Source organism: Pogona vitticeps, chromosome 1 (genome assembly GCF_051106095.1).
Source record: "Pogona vitticeps strain Pit_001003342236 chromosome 1, PviZW2.1, whole genome shotgun sequence".
Classification (NCBI taxonomy): domain Eukaryota; kingdom Metazoa; phylum Chordata; class Lepidosauria; order Squamata; family Agamidae; genus Pogona; species Pogona vitticeps.
In genome coordinates this window covers 301,078,126-301,096,917 of record NC_135783.1, presented here as the reverse complement: position 1 = coordinate 301,096,917, position 18,792 = coordinate 301,078,126, and the positions used below count along the sequence as shown (strand labels likewise).

Genomic DNA, 18,792 nt, shown 5'->3' with positions numbered 1-18,792 from the left:
GGTTGCACACCTGCTTCAACAGTTTTTATTTTTCTACTTACTGCTTTGAATGTGTTTTTGGTGTTGCTTCAATTTACCTTTTATAGTGTGGCATTTATTTGTTCCTTTTTAGTATTTGTTTACTTACTGTTAGATTTAAATATTGTTTTTTAGTGCTGTAAGCCAAGCCGTCTTGGGTCCTTTCTGAGGAAAAAGGCAGGGTAAAAATATTTAAATACGTTAATAAATAAAATTAGTAACTGAAAATGACTCACTTTGTATTTATTGATGACCTGATGCAAGTATCTTCTGTTGAATGTTTTGTGTCTGTATTGAGAATGGGCTAAAGCTGTCAGGATGTCATCTTCTGCAAAATATATTCTCTGCTCTCTCAAAATAATGTTGCTAGGGAGATATTATGGGACAAAGAAACCTCGTTGTATGGAAATATCACCATAGTGGTCACACACACAACAATGTCCAGGCAGTGTGCTATTTTACATTATCTTCCTTCACATCATCTCTTCTTTAGCTGGTTACTCTGTTTTATCAAAAATATTGAATGTTATCCAATAATCCATGAAAAAAGCAATTGCCGACACTTTTAATTCTATGATGTGCAGGGTCATATATGTGATGTTTGCCAGGTGTTTGTCTGTCTCACTTCAGGGGACAGGTATGATAGCAACAAGCAGATTTAGTTGGAAGCAGAGAAATCTGTAGTGTGATAAAACTTCTGTGGTTTTAGAAAAGGTAGTGGGGTGAGAGAAATAATTTGAAGCAGTCAAGTGGCTGGACTGCTTCAAATGGATTTTTGGACATGTGAAGAATTATGAATACCTCCATGTCAGAAGATGGGGTCTTACGAAGCAAAGGACTTCCTCATTTCTCTTAGGCAAATATGTTTTATGCTATGAACTCTCATTAGCTTCTAAAAAGAAATGACGGCTGAAGCCTATCCAAAATTCATACCACCTGCAGAGTTAACTTCTTCAGTAGAATTGGTAGTAGAGGGAGGCAGCAAGAAACAGGGGAGGATGGAGGAAGAAACTCTCAGCGTATGCTCAGGAGTGCTCTGATCTGTCTACATCTCTCCAGGGTGAGCTTTGTAACTGCAAGAATCTGCTTCCTGTTGAGTCACTGGTGACATTAAAACCCAGATGTTGTGTCTATAATAGCCTTGCCTCTTTGCCTCAGTTTGTTATTTAGTTCTGGAGGACCTTTTTCAAGCCAAAAATGCTGGCGCTGTAGATCAGTGTTCTTTTTTTAGCAAGCCCTGCACCATTCCAGCAGCTGCTCAGCTTTGCCTTTTTTTGAGGTGCAGCCTGTATCAGACACTCCCGCTTTCCGTCAATATTATAAGGCTCATTTGTCACATGTTCTCACTTAGAGGGTTGCGTCTGTGACATATCAAACCCTGCAGCTTGTTGGAAAACACGTTTGGTGACCTCTTTGCTTAAGCTAGATACTTTCTGTTGGACCAGCTTTGCCAAGAGTTGTTTTCTGCACTGGCCTCGGTTGAATACAACTAGAGAGCTGAGAATGCTGGTTGCTGAACTTTGGATGTAAGCTGCTATCAGAGCATCACTGTATGGAGCTAAAAGGCTGTGGAACTTTTGTAAGGCACGTTTCTGCATTGTTTCTTTTTTATATATATAAAATTGAGCTTTATTTGTGTAAGTTTGGAGATTGATAGATCTTTGTTGCTTCTCAGTATTTGTAAAGATACCAGTGTAGCCTAGGAGAAAGATCTGCAGGAACATTAAGCTGGCCTGGAATAATTTTAGCTGACCTCTCTAGTTCCATTATTTAGCCTTTGTATAAGAAACAAGATAATGGATGGAATATATTTCTGGAAACCTGCTAATCCTTTAAACAGGTCTATAAAATGGATGGGTCAAGTAGGAACTCTTGGGAAAGTTGTGGGACTGAGGCTGCTGATTTGGTAAGTGGGAGAATGGAAGATTTTAGACTGGAAACTGAATGTTCTCTGTTCTGAAAATGATATATCATGAATGAGATCCTAACAGTCTGGAGTTTTAGGACTATGGTCTTGAATTCACATGGTCCCTTCCCAGCCCTTGCCCTTATCCTCTGTTATTTAATTTTCTCCAATCCATAGTTTATCATAATGTTTGACCTGGCAAATGGTGGATGATACATTGCTATCATTTTTTCAAACTGACCAGAGTGGGCTGTTTTCAAGTAGTGGTAACCATAGTCTGCTGATTCAGATGCTGCAGTAGACTGAGGATTAGCAAACCAAGAAGCCGAACAGATAAGTGAAAGGGAGGAGGAAGAGAAGGATGTGAGTCCACAGCACATTGGCAAGTCTTCATAGTTTGGGAGAACGAGTCTGGGCCACTGGAGTGAAATGTTCGGCTGATGATCACTAAGAATGACATGGGACCTTTCATCTGTTTATCTAATAACAAATCTTTTTATTGTACAGATTTTTAAAAATGTCTTTCAATTATGCTTTGCTCAAGGTTGAGGTTCTACTGTCGAGAGTTTTATGATCCATTCCCCTCCCCACCCCCAAACAATCAAGTTGCTCTTTTATGTAGAAGCTGGTTAGGGAATAAATCCATTCTGCACAATAAGCACTGTTGATTTTTAGGCCAAGACTCGTACAAAATGCATTCTGCTTTCTTAGTTGCTTTCTTCTTCATTTTTGTTTGTGGAACCATTTCTTTTTAAACCATGCAAGCAAAGTTATATATTGATTTTACTGTGTAACATGTTGGGACATTTATGCCTTGTTTGCTGGAAATGCCTTGTCATTTATGAACAAATATGAAGTTTCCTTTCCTTTGTGATTGTTAGAAAAAATGAACCTTTTGCAATTTCCAGGAAAGTGTACATTCTAAACTGTTAAAACTGACTGTGACCAGTAAATAAAGGTAGACAATTTGTACTATTCTGTGAAAGTCTTGTTTCCCCCAGAGTTATTGGCAGCATATGAGTTCTTTCTAGAAAAATTGGATTGTATCCATTTTTTTTCTTTTACATTGGTGGTCTTGTCACTTCCTTGTGATGGATGTCTGTTCAACTACCTTTGTTGAGTTTTTTGCTTTTTGGAATATGTAGTTTTAGGGAATATTAAGGACTGTGGTTGAGAGAGGGTTAAGCGCTGAAGAACTTCTCCTGTATTGTTTACTACCTGCAAGAGCTGCTACTTATTGCCAGTGGCTACCAAGGCCCTGGAGGAGATAAAGTTCAAAGTAACAATCAGGACGCCTTTCTGTCATAGACAGCGATGATCTCTGCCTTACGTACACAGATCTGAGGCAGATAAAAGGTAGTGTGGGAGTTTCTCTGAGGCAGAAACAAATGAAACAGCACCTTTGCAGTTAGAGGTGGAGCAGTTAAGAAGGAAAAGACATCTCATTATTTTCCAGCAAGTTGCAAAATAGCTTGATTTTGTTTGATGCCATTGCAGGTAAATATTAGCCTTTATTTGCATGTTGATTTTGCAAAGACTGCCACTACTGGAAATGCATATGTGGAAAGATAACCTTTCATCACCTTCTGCTAGCTAAGCAGCTTTAGGTGATTTGTGGCAGTTTGGCAAGGGTACACATGGCACATCAGATGGGGACTCAGGAGAGGGCTTTGTCTGTTGTTGCTCCCAGACTTTGGAACTCCCTCCCACAAGAGACCAGACTGGCCACATCTTTGCTGTTGTTTCCCAGGCAGAATTGCAGATGAGAGATTGGGTCTCAGGATGTAAAAAAGACATGATAAATTTTTATACTTATTTTAAAAGCTTGACATGTTTCAACAAATGGCCTTCTTCGGGAGCTCAGCATTAAAATAGAAATAAATTAGTCAAGAAACAGCAAGCAAGGGACAACTGCAAATAATATGGTATTATATTACTATATTAGTAATATATTACTATACCTTGAGCTTTTAAACAAGAATAAAATTTATCATGTCTTTTTTTATATCTTGAGATCCTATCTCTCATTTGAATTCTGCCACAGGTGGATATACCAGTCCTCTGGTTTTTGTTTCCGCAAGCAGGCAAAGATCTTTCTCTTCTGGCAAACTTTCCCTCAGTGGCTAGCTACATGAATGACTTTTAGATGGATTGTTATGCATTACTGCTGTGACTGGGTCTTTAGTATTACTTGTGTTCCCATCTCTCAGAATGGTATTTGTTTGTACCTCTTTAATATTTATATACTTGCTGTTCTAACTTTAATATTATCCTTTAACGATGTAAGCTGCCTCTTTATACTCATTGTTTTCAGCATGTCTTTCAATGATGTAAACTGCTTTGGGTTCCTTTTTAAGGAGAAAGGCAGAGTAAAAATATTCTAAACAAACAAACAAATGAGTGTTTCTGCCCACACATTACTTAACAATAGCAACAGTTAATTTTATTTAACCAGCATAGCTAGCGGGTGTGTGAAATTAGTGATGTGCCCTGATGGCATCAAGCAGAGAGTGAGAGCTCTCTTGGTGCCCGTTTGCCCTACTTTTCATATTTTTGGCAAGCTACACTTTGCTGAGGAAGCTGCTCCTTAGCCAGACTGTCCCATATTTGGTAGATCAAGTTATTTCTGTCTTCTGAATAAGGTCTTCGACTAGGCACTGATCTGTCATGCTTCATAAAAGTTGCTAGTGGCATGCTGGGCTTTCTGATGGAAGGTCACAGAAGAAGTGTGATGTTTGTGGATGTGACATGACTTGGAACTGGGCAATTGTAGCTGTTAAGTCAGTACTTGGAGTGGATGAAAGGGAAAAAATGTGAGTCTTTCTGATGAATGTTTATCCTTATGGCTCATACTAGGAATTCCTGTTTTATCTGTTTTGATTAAAGTTCTATGATAGGTATGCTAGGCACTCTTTTATTGCGTCTCAGGATAATGAGCAATGCAACATAAGACCGATCTGTAATGTTAAGTGTCTGCCGCTAGGTTTATAGTGCAGTCTTTCTTATTACATTGCAGATTTTACCTCCCTTTCCCCACAGTGGTTAAACTGCCTTTGTGTGGCATGGCAACTGCTATATTGTCTTCCTAAAATGAAGCATAAAAGAATGAGAGGAAATAGTTAAGGCCACAACTTAATTGACATGCCATCAACTTTTAGTGGGAGAGAGTAACATGTTGATATAACATTCAAGGTTTTCACAGAAAGGGAAATAAATTTCTTACTTTTGCTTTGCTGTTGGGCTTGGCAGTGGTAATGTTTCAAATAAAAAGATGTCTTAATCACCAGCTCTGATATGTGTTTCTAACCTACCAATACGATTTTAAGATAGGTCTCTGAATGACTTAACATTCAATTCCTCCTGCCTCCCAACCTCTCCAGTTTGGACATCCTCTTTTTGAGTCGTGGAGCTTCATATGAGACTGTTTTGGATAAAGAATTGTGTGGTTCATCATGTAATTTATGAACATTCTCCTTTTCATTCTGCTTTTTAGGCATGAATCAGCCTCTGTCCTCTCATCTGCACCGGTGCTCTCATCGGACAGCGAGAAAGATGGTGAAGATGAAGGGAATGATGAGGATGAGTTACATGGTCTGCAAGCCTTCCAAAGGCAGACCAGCTGCAACACTGAAAGGGATTCAGGTAAAAGAGGAAAGGAGGGTGGTGCCGTGGAAAGAAGAATAAATGTGGAGAGAAAATTAAGCATTGGAGAGGGTTGCTGATGGTTTGCACAGTGATGTACTTCTTGATTTTTTTCTTCATGACATTTTTCATGGAGTTGCATAGGCCTAGTTGTATGGACCACCAGTACACAGGACGCCAGACAGAAATTTGATCATAATTGTACCAACATGTGGAGGAACACTGAGTTTTTGAGAATTTTTGCAGTGCACCCATTTACTGCCATATCTCACAAAGTATTTCTCCAAAAAAATTGTGCCCTTGGGAATAATATACTATATGTAGAGAGAAAACGGCAGATAATGACTGTGAGCCATCTCGGAGGGTGTGGGAAGAATTAGGAGTATGACTGTGTGCCTAGGGTTTGCATGCACAGTTGACATCCCAGGTGTTTGCTGAGCTGAAATGTAAATTGGTACTGTCACTTCCACTAGGGAATCATACATATGCTAAGCAGGTTGCTACTCAATTAGCTTACTAAATAGAGGAATGCAACTCTGTGTGTGTTTTGTGTGTATTTAGTGACATTTCAGTGAAAGCAAATCATTCTTCAAAAAAAAATTTTAAGTGGGTTGTGATTTCTTGTACATAGCTAAACATAAAGTGTTCCGTGTTTGGTGTTGGGTGCATGAAGAACTGAAGGCAGGGAATGAAAAAAACAGAAGAGGTTTATGTATTGGAATCTGACTGCTCTGTTCTGGTTTTTCTCCTAGGTTCAGACCTTTCTCTTTCAAGAAGTTTATCCCACTGGGAAATGAGGAGGGTGAGCTTTAATACACATTTTAGAAATGACTGAAAGGTGGATAGATGTAGATGGAGTTAGTTTGTCCTAAGATGCATGATGTGTTGCTGTGACATGCCATTTTCTCTGTGTTGTGGCATTCTTAGAATAAATTGACAATACGTCAGGGGATTCAACTTATCTAGCACACTTCATTTAGTACAGTATCTGTCTGCAGGTCATTGTCCATTATGTGAAAATAGGTGTTCTCATGTTACTTTTGCATTGGCTCCCTTCTTACACAAGGCAGGAACTGCTATTCTTAGAAAGCTGGTTGTCATTGATAAGATACATGTTCTGAGTGGTTTGCCTGCTTCAAATAAGAACAGCCCCCAAAAATGAATTGTTTATACATCAGTAACATCACTTTCCCATCCATTCTAAGACAAGCTTATTCAGTGCAGAAGCTATAGTGGTAAATAGAATGATTCTAGTGTATGAAACTGATGCTGAGGTTTTTATAAGAAGGCCTGTGCCATACTCTGAGGGTGATAGGTTAATCCACCCACTGTCTGTCTTTATGTTTAGTCGCATCACAAACAGTGTATGAGAGACTTTTCGCCTTAGTTAGTGTTAGACCATATCCATTATGGACATACTTTATTTATAAATGCAGTAGAACTAGATTATGTAACTCCTCAGCAGCTCCAAGGTCATTGTTCGAGAAAAATATAGAGAAATCACCTACTCCCAGTGGTCTCCCATTCTTCTGAGAGTCTTTCAGATACCCCAGGACTGGATCAGGAGTATGGAAACCATGTCCTTTTGAAAACATGACTAATGTTTAAATTCTAATAATACAATTTCCCCCTTTGGCCGAAATGGGGCTCTTATCTCATTCCCTAGCTCTAATGATGAATGTTGATTCTTCTGGCCTGGTCTTGAGCCTGAAAATGCACCCTCTTCCTCCCTCCCTCATTGTTTTGGAGCAATATGACTCTCTGAGCAAGTTCATTTTTAAAAGACCCTGGTTTGCCGGTTTATTTTAAACTGCCTTTTTTTTAATCTTAGGCAAAAGAAATGGCATTGATCCAGGGTTCAGAGACTGCTATGAGCAAGGCACCTCGGCAGCGTGGCCGCTGGTCCCAGCCCACAAGCAGCCTAGAGATGACAGTTAAATCCATGCTTGATTTACGCCAGCTGGAGTCTTTCTCAGTCTCCCGTTCTGCTAGTCACGATTCCCTTTCTCAAGTCAGCGTTGGGGATGACCAAGAAGAACATCCTGATCTCTCTCTGTGTGTCAATAATGTAAGAAATGAGAAGATATCATTGGAATATATCATATGGGGGAGGGGTTTGGGATTATGTTTTACACCAAGTTTGGTGACCTCATGAAATTCAGATTATTACAGACTGTCATAAAACTGAAACTATGTTGGTAGGGGAGCAATGTACAGAAATACCCTGCTTAACACATCAGTTTAACACTGTTTTGTTATAACATGTTTTCATCACCCTCTCAAGAGTCCATCCATCAATCATTCTTTGATTGGGACAAATTGCCCATTTTTTTTCTCCATCTCCTCTCTCCGTCTCTCTGCTTCTGCCTCCTCCCTCAGCTCCCTTTCACATGCAGTCTTCCAGACTGGAACACACATACTACCCACACATATACAAGCACATACAGAAGGAGGCAAGCAAGTGGTCAGTTGTTCAGGACTTCTCCCATAGCTCCTTCTTCCTCACCAGCCCCTTCTCACATGGTAAAAGAGTCAAAAGCACCCAATGTATGGGCCAGCTCTGGCAGCTCCTTTTTTTTTATCTTACCTTTCAGGCCTCTTTTCCCCTGACACACAACACACACTCCCTCTTTCTCATTTCTTCTTCCACTCTTTCACCAGTCCTATAAAGTATAATGTTTTTACTTTTTACTGATATTTTGGTTAGCACTCCACATTCCAGGATTATTTCCTCAGCACTAACTGGGGTATTACTGTATGAGGCCACAGATAGGAGATGCTCAGTTTTAAGGTACCTTCGTAGTAGTCGTGAGTCCTATGTTTGGTTGTTGTGGGTTTTTCTGTGTTCTGGAGGTTTTTCTTCCTAACTTTTCACCAGTCTCTGTGGCCGGCATCTTCAAAGTACAGGAGTTAGACCTCTGTATTCTGGTGTAATGTGTGGGATAGTTGAGTATTTGTAGCTGTGGGATCAGCTTTTTATCCTTTTCGGGATATTGTGTGATTATGATGATCAGGGTGCTTTTTTGTTATGGGTGTATTGTTGTGATAAGGGGGGAGATAATCTGTCACTGTGATTGATAAGTCTCGTTAGCTAGTCTTTTGTGTGCAGGCCACAGAGATTGGCGAAACGTTGGGAAGAAAAACCTCCAGAACATGGCCAAACAGCTCGAAAAACCTACAACAACCACTGGATCCTGGCTGTGAAAGCCTTAGAGAATACATTCCTATGTTTGCTGTTATTGAATGACTATAGAAGTATGAGTAAATGAGAAAGCTCTTTCTTCTTTACTTTTGTTAATTGAAGAGATGCAGTAGCTGGAGGAGCATGTGAGCAAGACCAATAGATTAGCTCATGTATTTCCTAAATTGTTAGCTACAGTTTTTCTTCTACATGTCAGGCAAAAAATATTGTGCATTGTTTTATTGTAGCAAAGGCAACAAGGCTCACCTCTACCTTGTTATACAGGTTGGAAGCTCCACAGCTCCTCAGGAAAACCAGCCTTGTGTTCGACCCCAAATTATTCGGCTTGTGTCCTGTGAAGGTGGAATTTTCCCACAGGAACTTGAGCCTTCAGAGAGCGAGGAATGTGTGATTTACCCAGAACAAGATGAGATTCACCCTACAGACATTAGCAGGTCAAAATTTAATTCATTTTGGTATCTTGAATTGAGCTGCCTAGACTGTTGTTTTCCTCCTTCAGTTTTAATGATTTGATGATTGGGATGAGGTAGCCTGTTGTTGGCTACATATGAAGAGTTATTAAAGGATTGTAATTCTGGGAATATAGTGAGCTGAGGCCCAATGAACTAGTATTTGCTTGTGTCATATTTCTCCTTGGATGAATGTCTTGTGGGTCTCTTGTTCTCTCTTGTTCTCTGTTCTCTTTCACCCTTGTCTAGTTGAAATTGTTTGACCCTCTCCTGGAAACAACCAAAACAGAGAGGGTGTTTGGAAATGCTAATAACATGACTTGGAAAACTCAGGTGGTAACAAAGAGAAAACCAGGAGAGAATACTTTCCCTAGTCTCCTTCCATGAACCTCACCCTTTTAAGATTTAACCCTGACATCCCTGTTTCTTTCTTACAGCAAATTTCACTGTAGTTATTTTACACTTCCTTCCATTCCCTATAAACATAAAATGCAATGGTGGGCTCTGGATGTGCTTGCATTGAGCTATTGCATTCCAGTGTTTTTTAAAGGCAAAACCATTAGTTGCCCTCCCACCTCTTCCCCACTCCCTTTGCTTCAGATAGGTATTCAGTGTTACAATTCTAATATTTAAACGACGCAGGATGTGATTTTTCAGAGTAGTTAGAACGTGAGGGAGGTGCACTCTGGACAGCACCGCAGATGTGCTGCTTACATAATTTGTGAAAGACTGAGTAGTGTGAGTAAATAATATACTCAACAATAGTAGTCTTCATGCTTGGGTAGAAATATAGTAATTAAGATGTTTATGTCTACTTATCAAGCTAAAGGAAAATGTGTGGGGCATCAGCTGACATACATTCTGCTGGACCTCACTGCAAGATTTGTTACGGTGATGTATCAAATTGCTGATTGAAAATTGCTGTGTTTGCTCATTGGCTGGTTTATCTGTAAGGGACACCGTGATAATGTGCAAAGGTGGTTGTTTTAAGTCTAAGACACCATACAGATGGTCTCTTAAATCATGACTTATTGGTATGTGAGGAAGATACAGAATGTACTAAATATTTTACTCAACAAAACTGAACGTTCTCCTGCAGTGTTGGAAAGCTGTAATAAGAGTAGCATTGGCTTAGTCTCTGAGAACCAGCATCTGAGTAAAACTGACAACACAGAACATAAGCAAAATAGTCAAAATATCACTGTCCAATTTTTTGGAAATGAAAGCTTTGCATAAATGGTGAAGAATTTAGGCTTTAATAGTTACTTCACAATGAAGGAAGGTTGTTATTACAGGTAAGGTCTTTCAGTGTCCACTTATTTTTAAAAAAAAGAGGAAATGAAAGCTCTGATTCTCATACCGTGTCCTTCCCCCCTTTCACAGTGAGTTCCAGGTAAAAGCACTTCCTCATGGGAAACTAGGTAGAGCGTACAACAGCAATGGGTGCCCAGACAAACACAGCCCTGACAGCGCCTGCTCCATGGATTACAGTAGCAGCCGATTGTCGAGTCCAAATGAAGGTGAGAGATTTGAATAATTTTTTTCATTTGGACTTGCCATCTACATCATTCTGAAAATGTGCATCCATGTAGTGCGTCATTTAGCAGGTATAAGAAGAATAAAGTAGAGGAAACTGAGAAAATAACATGTCAAGCCCATGTGAGGTTAGCTGCCAGAAGCCACACCATCTGAAAAGATTTTGCAGTGTTTTCATGTGTTTGAAATTGGGCGATGCCACCTTTCTCCATAAACTGTAGTGTGCCTCTTCTTGAATGGCATTTAAAAAATATATTTATATATTTCCATCATATGCTGCCTTTCTCCCTGAATTGGGACCCATTACTTGAGCATGGTAGATACTTGCAAGTCAATTTTTACCTGAGCTGGTTCCCATTTTAGGTGCTTTGCCTTCCATTACAGTTCTGTCAGCCTTACATTAATTTTCCTGCTATCTCCCTCTCCCTCTCCCTTCCTCTCTCATAATATTTTGGAGCTGTGCTAGATATGACCCTGTTCAAGAAAAAAGGAGTAGCATGGATGCTTTTGAAAAAGGATGGAAAGATGAATATTCTAGTTTGGCTTGGGATTGTGGCAAGGACAGGCTAAACCTTTCCTAAACAAAGAAAGCTTTAGCCTGTTTCCAACCACGTCCTCCTGTTTTGAGAGACAGCTATATACAGCATCTTGAGTTTATCAGAGGAAAGGGGGATATAAGTGTAACAAAGTACCAAATAATAAAAAGGAACAATAGCTAATGATAACACTCCAGCACTGCCTGGAGGGACCATACATTCCCCACCCCCTGCTCTAATGCCATTGAGTACAATAGGGAAATTCTGAGGCTGTGCAAAGTAGAAAAGAAGTATTCTTCCCCACTCCCTGGCAACATGCTGCTGGAACAGAATCCAACAGCTCTTCCTATGAGAGGCTGATACCGTGCTTCAGTTCCCACATGTGTCAATTCTCGATGGCATCCTTCAGTCTCGAAAGACTATGGTATCGTGCTCTGTATCGAGGACTTGGAACAGCGTCTAGTGTGGCTGAGAAGGCCAATTTGAGAGTGACAATCCCTTCCACACTGAAGACAAATCCAATCTGTCCCTATCCAGCTCCTTGGTTTTGCTGCTTTCGCAACTGCCTCTTTGCCTCAGCCTGCTGGACAAGGGTCTCTTCAAATTGGGAGAGGCCATGATGCGCCGCTTGCCTCCAGGCTGAACGCTCAGATGTCAGGATTTCCCATCTGTTGAGATCCATTCCTAAGGCCTTCGGATCCCGCTTGCAGATGTCCTTGTATCGAAGTCTATTGTATAAACCTTGTTTGTGTTGTGTTTTCCATTTCAGATTCTGAGAGTACAGAACCTCTCAGCGTGGATGGCACCTCAGACTTTGATGAACAGGTGGGAGAAGATGAGGAGGAGGACATAAGCACCGGATTGTTGGAAGGAGACACCCCCAGGACTCCAGATCAGGAGAAGTTCCTCAAGCAGCATTTTGAGACTCTAGCCAGTGATGGTGATAAGGGTATGTTTGCAATGCTAGTGGAGAATCCTGTCTTCTCTGTGTCCCCCCCCCCCCCAAAAATTAGTTTCTTGCAAAATTCCTTCTGGGCCCTCTGTGCTAACAGAGGATAAGGAGGGCGAATTAGAAATAGTGTAGAAAAATCTGCCAGATTTCTTGCAAGCAGTAAATATATCCTGTGTTCTTATATGAAGGCTCTCTAGAAGATGTCCATCCGTCTTGCCAAATGCTTGATGTGATTGGCTTTCTCACTGAATCAAATGCAAATGCAGTCCCTCACTGTGGAAGAATAGGGCAGTGCAAATACTATAGTGGACAATAGGAATATAAAAGCAATCTCCTGTGGCACCTTGAAGATGACCAAATATAGCTAAAGGTGCAGGCTGTGACAATTACATTAAAACATAAAGGTTTGCATAATACTGACAGTAAATATAGCACTTTAAGAGACACAGCAACATGCTAGCATTGGTAATCTCACTAACACCTGTCATAGGATCCCACCCATCTGTGATACTACTGGCTTGTACAGTTGCCCTCTGGCTATGGAGAGGTTAAAAACATTATGAAGCAAAAGAGAACAATAGTGAAGATTCATTCTTTCATCCATATTTGGATATACCAAGTAGAGTCTCATATGATGTATAGTTTGAGATAGGATAGTTTCTCATATTTAGTAATATGCAGCATTAGAAGAAGAGAAATACTGGTAAATAAAGGGATTACTGAACTGACAGTTAGTTCTAAACAGGAAATATTGTTTAATGTTCCTTAACATTGTGGTAAACAGTTTCATAGGGTTATGTTAGGGGGAAATGGTCACAGTTCAATGGTAGAGCATATATGTTCCACAGAAAACCCTGGTTGAATTCCCAGCTTCTCCAGTTAGGTCCATGAGGAAAATCCATCTGAAAGCAAGGTTCTGCCAGTCATTGTAAAGAGTGTGGACTTTATGTGGCCTCACTTCCTGTATTTTTATCTGGGGCTTTTCTTATCTTAGGTTTTAATAACAATTTCATATCTTAAATGTGCATAGGGACTAAACTGAGAGCATATGTCCATAGGTTAATCGTGCCTCAGGTATTTTATGCATAAAGTCTGCAGTCACATGCATGCTTATGTAGTAATAAGTCCCATAGAATCTAGCAAGGTTTATGACTGAACATGCACAGGGACAAGATGTATGGGCAACAAAGTATAGCACTGCTTTAGAGATTTACATGTACCATCTCCATAACGCAATGAACATTTCTTGCTGAAATGCCACATCAGAAGAGGTGTCATTTCCCACTAACATGCATGTGTCTTCTTTTTAATTGGCAGGTGGTTCATGTAGGAACTTGGAGAGAACAGAGAAGAGTATTTCTTCTCGTTTCCTATCCCAGACCCCAGCTGCAAGGTAGGTTCTCATTGCTCCTCAGCGCTGGATAGTCTGGTTATGGTTTGGCTTGGACAGGACAATCTCAAATCTTCTGCATCCTGATCTTGGCGCCTCTTAGCAAAGTGGATAACTTTCATGAAGATTCCAGCCTCTTTTAGATGCCTCTTTTTAATAGGATGAAGGCCAGAGTTTCTTGAGTTTGATCATGAGTGTTGTCATTACTTTTCTTTCTTCAGTCTTCCAGCAAACTTCAGGAGAATATAGATAAATAAAATCTGGCTTATATAAGAACTGAACATTGCCATCTCATTTACTCTTCACCATTTATGCACTTTGATTTATTTTTGCATTTTATTCAACTTGGACAGTGAAAAAACATACTATTCACTTCTTTTTACTGATCAGCTTTAATCTGGTTTCCTTACCTTGGCAAATTCAACTGACTGAGCTCCAAACACTGCATGAGAATTTTATGACTTTTTAAAAAATCCAACCTTTTTTACTTGATAGAATTGATTGGGGAAAACTATCAAATTGTGAATTGGAGAAAGGGTAGTTATGAATGTTCGGCTGTATAGAGCTTTTTGTGATATTTCCAAGAGAAGTACAAGATATACTGAGTAGCCATAACTATTTGCCAAAACCTTCAGGTTAATGTTAAATTTTGGGGTTTGAGGTAGAAAAAGAGGCAGATTTTTCATTATGCAATCCTGGGAAGTAGACACACATGTCCCATGTGGACAAAAGAGATGATTTAGATCAGCTAAGACATTTAATGGAGAGGAATGTACCTTGGTTATAACTATAGCTTCTCTTCCCTCACTGGAACCTCCCTTTCTTCCCTCTTTCACTAAATCCTATCATATATAGTGGTCTTGTGTATGACTAGTCTTTGTTCCCCTACTGATTGTTCTGTTAACATCCAAGGGGAAACCGTTTGTTAAGAAATTTTGACTTTTAGAGTTGTCTTGTGTTTTTGTAACCACCAGTTACAGAGGCTATTTTGTTTTTTGTTTTTTAAACGGGAAACAGTATTGCAACCTTACATATTCTGTCCTGTCTTTATTTCTGCAGGCAGCTATCACTTTCTTCATCAAATCTAGTGCTGGATCGGAAGTCAAGTGAGGGCCTTGCCATGCCAAAACACATTTCTGCTGATCTTCTGAAAAATGGGATTGAGCACCAGAATTCAACCATAGAGAATGGCATTTTTCAAAATGATACTAATTCCTTTAGGTCACTTTATATGCAAAGAAAGAGGAAGCCTGCTTTAGAGATCAGCAGAGGCCCGGGAAGATCCATGGGGCCTTTCCCAGATAGTGATGGGTCAGTGGTGATGAGAAAATCCCAATCAGTTCATGACCTGGTTCACAATGGTAAGGAAGTGGTTTGATACTGTGATGAAATAGTCAAGAGTGACTAGTCGTACAAACCTGTCCAGCCTTAGAGAGGAGAACAAGTAATTTCCAGCTCAGATGCCTGTATGTGTGCGAACATAGAGGTATCTGAATATCTTGGGTTAGGGTGAGCTGGAAATGCACAGAACAAAAGGAATTGCGAATTTCCATTTTTACTGGTAGAATAAGGAGCTTATCCTCTCAAAATCAGCCATTTTAAGTAGTTGACCAGCATGTTGCTTGGCAGAAAGACAGACCAAAACCAGAAACATTGCCATTTATTTTTATGCCTCTTCAGCAGGACAATTATAGCAGATCTCTCTCAATTTATAGCAGATGTGTGATTTGTTTATAATTTAGGCTATGCTCTTATTATGTGTGGTGCTTTGCATACAGGCATAAACCAGATGGCTGTTTTTCATTCTAAAGAAGAAATACTGTTGCATATACTAGGTGGAATAACCTACACCTTCCAAAATCAAACATATTATATCACCTCTACTCTCATCTTTAATATGTAGACAGTAGTGTGTTTAGGAAGACTATCTATAAGGTGAAGTTGCTGCACAGAATGATTCCGTGATTATTGTCACTTTACTGCTGCTCAAAGCTGAGTGGAAAATAATTATGCTTAAAAGCTGGAGCTGTTTTAAATCTCTCTGCACAAATTGCTCTGTATGGGTTGTGTCCATTTATTTCTTCCATTTCTACAGATAAAGGCCCAGGGGTGATGCCTTCTGCCAGGCAGCGTCCTCAAACGCTAATGGTAGGTGACAAGGACCCAAGGTCAAATAACTGTCGGGTGTCGCCTACAGTTTTCTTGAAGATGGATGGCTCCAATCCTCTGCAAACCAAAGACAGCAAAGCTATGAAACCAAAGTCTTACATGAGCCCCACCACTAGCTTCATGGCCAAGATGTCCCGTAGTGTATCCATGGGAGAGAATCTATGCCTTGGTGACTCTGCAGAGAATCTGACTGAGGTGAAAGTTACTCCACAAGTACCAGAAAAGAAACAATTAAGTCCTGCAGGCGACACCGAGAAAAACAAAGGCCTTGTAAAAGAAAATGGCCCAGTGAAACCTGCTCTTCAGCAAGCCACAAGCACTTCATCGCCGAAGTCCTTTCACAACAAGTTAGCATCTAACCGTGCCCATTTGATCCTTGACATCCCTAAACCTTTGCCCGACAGACCAACATTGGCTTCTTTTTCACCAACCGCCAAATCAAAAACACACCTAGAATCCGAGCCTCCCCACTCCCCTGCTGGTGTTGGTAAAAAGAAACACTCCTCTACAGAAGGATGGCCCTTCAAGGCAGAAGGCCAAGCCGTTGGTTCTCCAGCAAATCCTCACACCAGCACTCTAAAAGAGAACCAGGCATTGATGCAAACCAAAGGCCAGCTTGAACCAGGAGCAGCTAATCCCAAACTGGAGGAGTTTTCAGATCGCCTGCTTCCAAAGTCTCCTGTGAAAACGCCAGATGGATGCAGAGAGAAAGCTGCCAGCCCTGGTGGCATGCCAGATAATCAGCGTGAGCTTTGTTCTTGTGAACCAAGTGGGCCAAATTCTCCAACAACTGTGGCAGCGCTGGCAGAGGACTCAGGTGTGCACGGATATCCGTCTCTAATCTTCTTTCCCCTACTGTCGCCTGTCTTTGTGAATCGCTTCACACTTCCATCACATTTCTTTACGTCCAGCTTCTGGCCTGTCTCGTCCTGTCTGCACCTGTCTCGTTCCATAAGCCATCCTTTCAATGGTGAGACATTTCAGCCTGACATTCATTATCTCTGTACTCAGTTTCTGCTCCCTGTTTATCTTGTGTTCTGTCTTAGTGCATGCAAACTGTGTAGTTCACACCTATTTCCTGCTTGCAAGATGGGTGTAAGAATGGCACAAGAGTATGTTGCCTGATCCTTCAAAGCTATGTTTCCATCTTTGCTGTTGCCTCTTGTCGAATGGCATATAGTATCTAGATACAATGGTTAAAAGCTACCAGTTCTGCTTAGGTGTACATTTAAAATGGTACTTTTAGCTGGAAGAACTGAGTTATTTAATACCTCTGTAATGTTTGTTGCTGAGAAGATAATTCAGCCTGCAACAAATAGCAGTAAATTCTCACTCTTCTGAGTTTTTTTAAGCTGTTACTGAATAAGTTCTAGGGGTTCATTTTGTAAAGAGAGGTTGTAATGGCACAATGTGATACAAAGTGCATTGGCAACAGTAAAATCCAACAGTATCTGTCAGTGGAACAACTGCCCCTGACAAAATGTATTCTGCCTCCGTCTGTGGCCCCTCGTGCATCCCCAAAATCTGCTATGGAAATTTCAAAAGCTTTAAGAGTAGATTTTGGGGGCATTTGTGATACAGAGATGAGGCCATCTGTATAAACAGAAATCTCCTCACATAGTCGATTTTCCTTATAGAATTCTTCCACCTTTCTGTTGCATTTGGTGACTGTGTATGTAAAAAAACAATTTCACAAGCCATTTGAGTCTTTTTATATCACAGATCATATGAATTGGGTTACTTACGTATTTTTCCCTGTATAAAATGATACTTTTTCCTTAAATAATTTGAGAAAAATTGAGGGTCGTTTTATACACGGAAGACAGCTCTTCACCATTGCCTTTTGCGAAGGGACAGGGCTTTACCAAAAAGGAAGGGGAGCCATTGCTCCCTTTTTGCTAACCTCTGTGCCTTCTCAAAAGGCAAGGCAGCTTTACCAAAAAGGAAGGGGAGGTGTTGCTCCCTTCCTTTTTGCTAAGCTCCGTGCCTTCTCAAAAGGCAAGGAAAAGCAGCAGTCACTTTGACAGCCGTTTTCCTTGCCTTTTGCCAAGGCGCGGGGCTTAGCAAAAAGGGAGCCCTTTGATCCCTGCTTTTTCTAATTTGGGGTTAGAAAAAGGGGGGTTCGTCTTATACTTTGGGTCATCTTATACACAGAAAAAATACGGTAATAAGCATTGGGATTTAAAGCTCTACTATAATGAAATATATCACTTTCTTGCAAGGGGCCTAAAATTTTCTGTTTAAGTTTTTAAAAATCAAACTGGAAGTGTGTGGCATAGTATATTTCCATATTTGATTTTGGGTTTTCTAGAGTATCTGAAAACCATGGCTCCTGGGGACATTCCAGGGCAGAAGGACACGTTTTAGTCACTAGATTTTTCCCTCCAAAAAGTGTTGGGGTGTATAAGTACTCTGTGAATGTTAGGTGTGTGTGGCAAAAAGGTCCTGAGGGGAGCATGTGGCCTGTGAATCATATCTTGTCAGTTTCTGCTTCATCATTTCTCCATCCCATATTGATAAAGTAAGGGGAGGAGAACTGGGTGGAAGGAGTTCACTAATCTGTATTACACTGATATTTTTCACCTCCCTAAGGTAGTTAACACACAATAAAAACATACAATAGAAAACATTAATTAACAAATAATGTACCAAAATATTGCTTAAAAAAGACAAATGTCAACTAAAAATGGTTTTCTCATAAAGTATCATTATCATAAAAAAGCATTAAGCTCATACTTTGAAGAGGCTTTGCTTTAATGAGCTTTAATGAACTATGTAGCACAGTCCTGTGGCTAACAAGAAACTATGTTAACATCCGGTGAACAGAGCACAATTTTTGCTCAGTTTTAGAGGGCAGGGATAGGGGACTGACATCTCACATTCTGCTTTGCTATTGGCTTGCATGTAACTTTGGCACAAAGTTACGTAACACATCTGCTTTCAGTCTTTTTCCATCTTCGAGGCGTGCACATACTACTCCTCACACTGTGCA

General features: G+C 40.3%; 1 protein-coding gene across 5 annotated transcripts in view; it reads left to right on the top strand.

Annotated features, from left to right (window-relative positions):
• Window positions 1–18,792, top strand: part of MAPKBP1 (mitogen-activated protein kinase binding protein 1) — a 149,396-nt gene that overhangs the window by 122,125 nt on the left and 8,479 nt on the right. For 2 of the 5 annotated variants that reach the window (XM_078391337.1, XM_078391338.1), the window contains 9 exons: window positions 5,418–5,566; window positions 6,319–6,368; window positions 7,398–7,634; window positions 9,033–9,202; window positions 10,601–10,737; window positions 12,059–12,238; window positions 13,559–13,634; window positions 14,691–14,992; window positions 15,727–16,770. In XM_078391337.1, the coding sequence (XP_078247463.1) occupies window positions 5,418–5,566; window positions 6,319–6,368; window positions 7,398–7,634; window positions 9,033–9,202; window positions 10,601–10,737; window positions 12,059–12,238; window positions 13,559–13,634; window positions 14,691–14,992; window positions 15,727–16,770 (2,345 nt within the window). The remainder of the gene's footprint in view (window positions 1–5,417; window positions 5,567–6,318; window positions 6,369–7,397; window positions 7,635–9,032; window positions 9,203–10,600; window positions 10,738–12,058; window positions 12,239–13,558; window positions 13,635–14,690; window positions 14,993–15,726; window positions 16,771–18,792) is intronic. The other 3 variants (XM_078391343.1, XM_020793724.3, XM_020793723.3) reach the window with 2 other exon arrangements.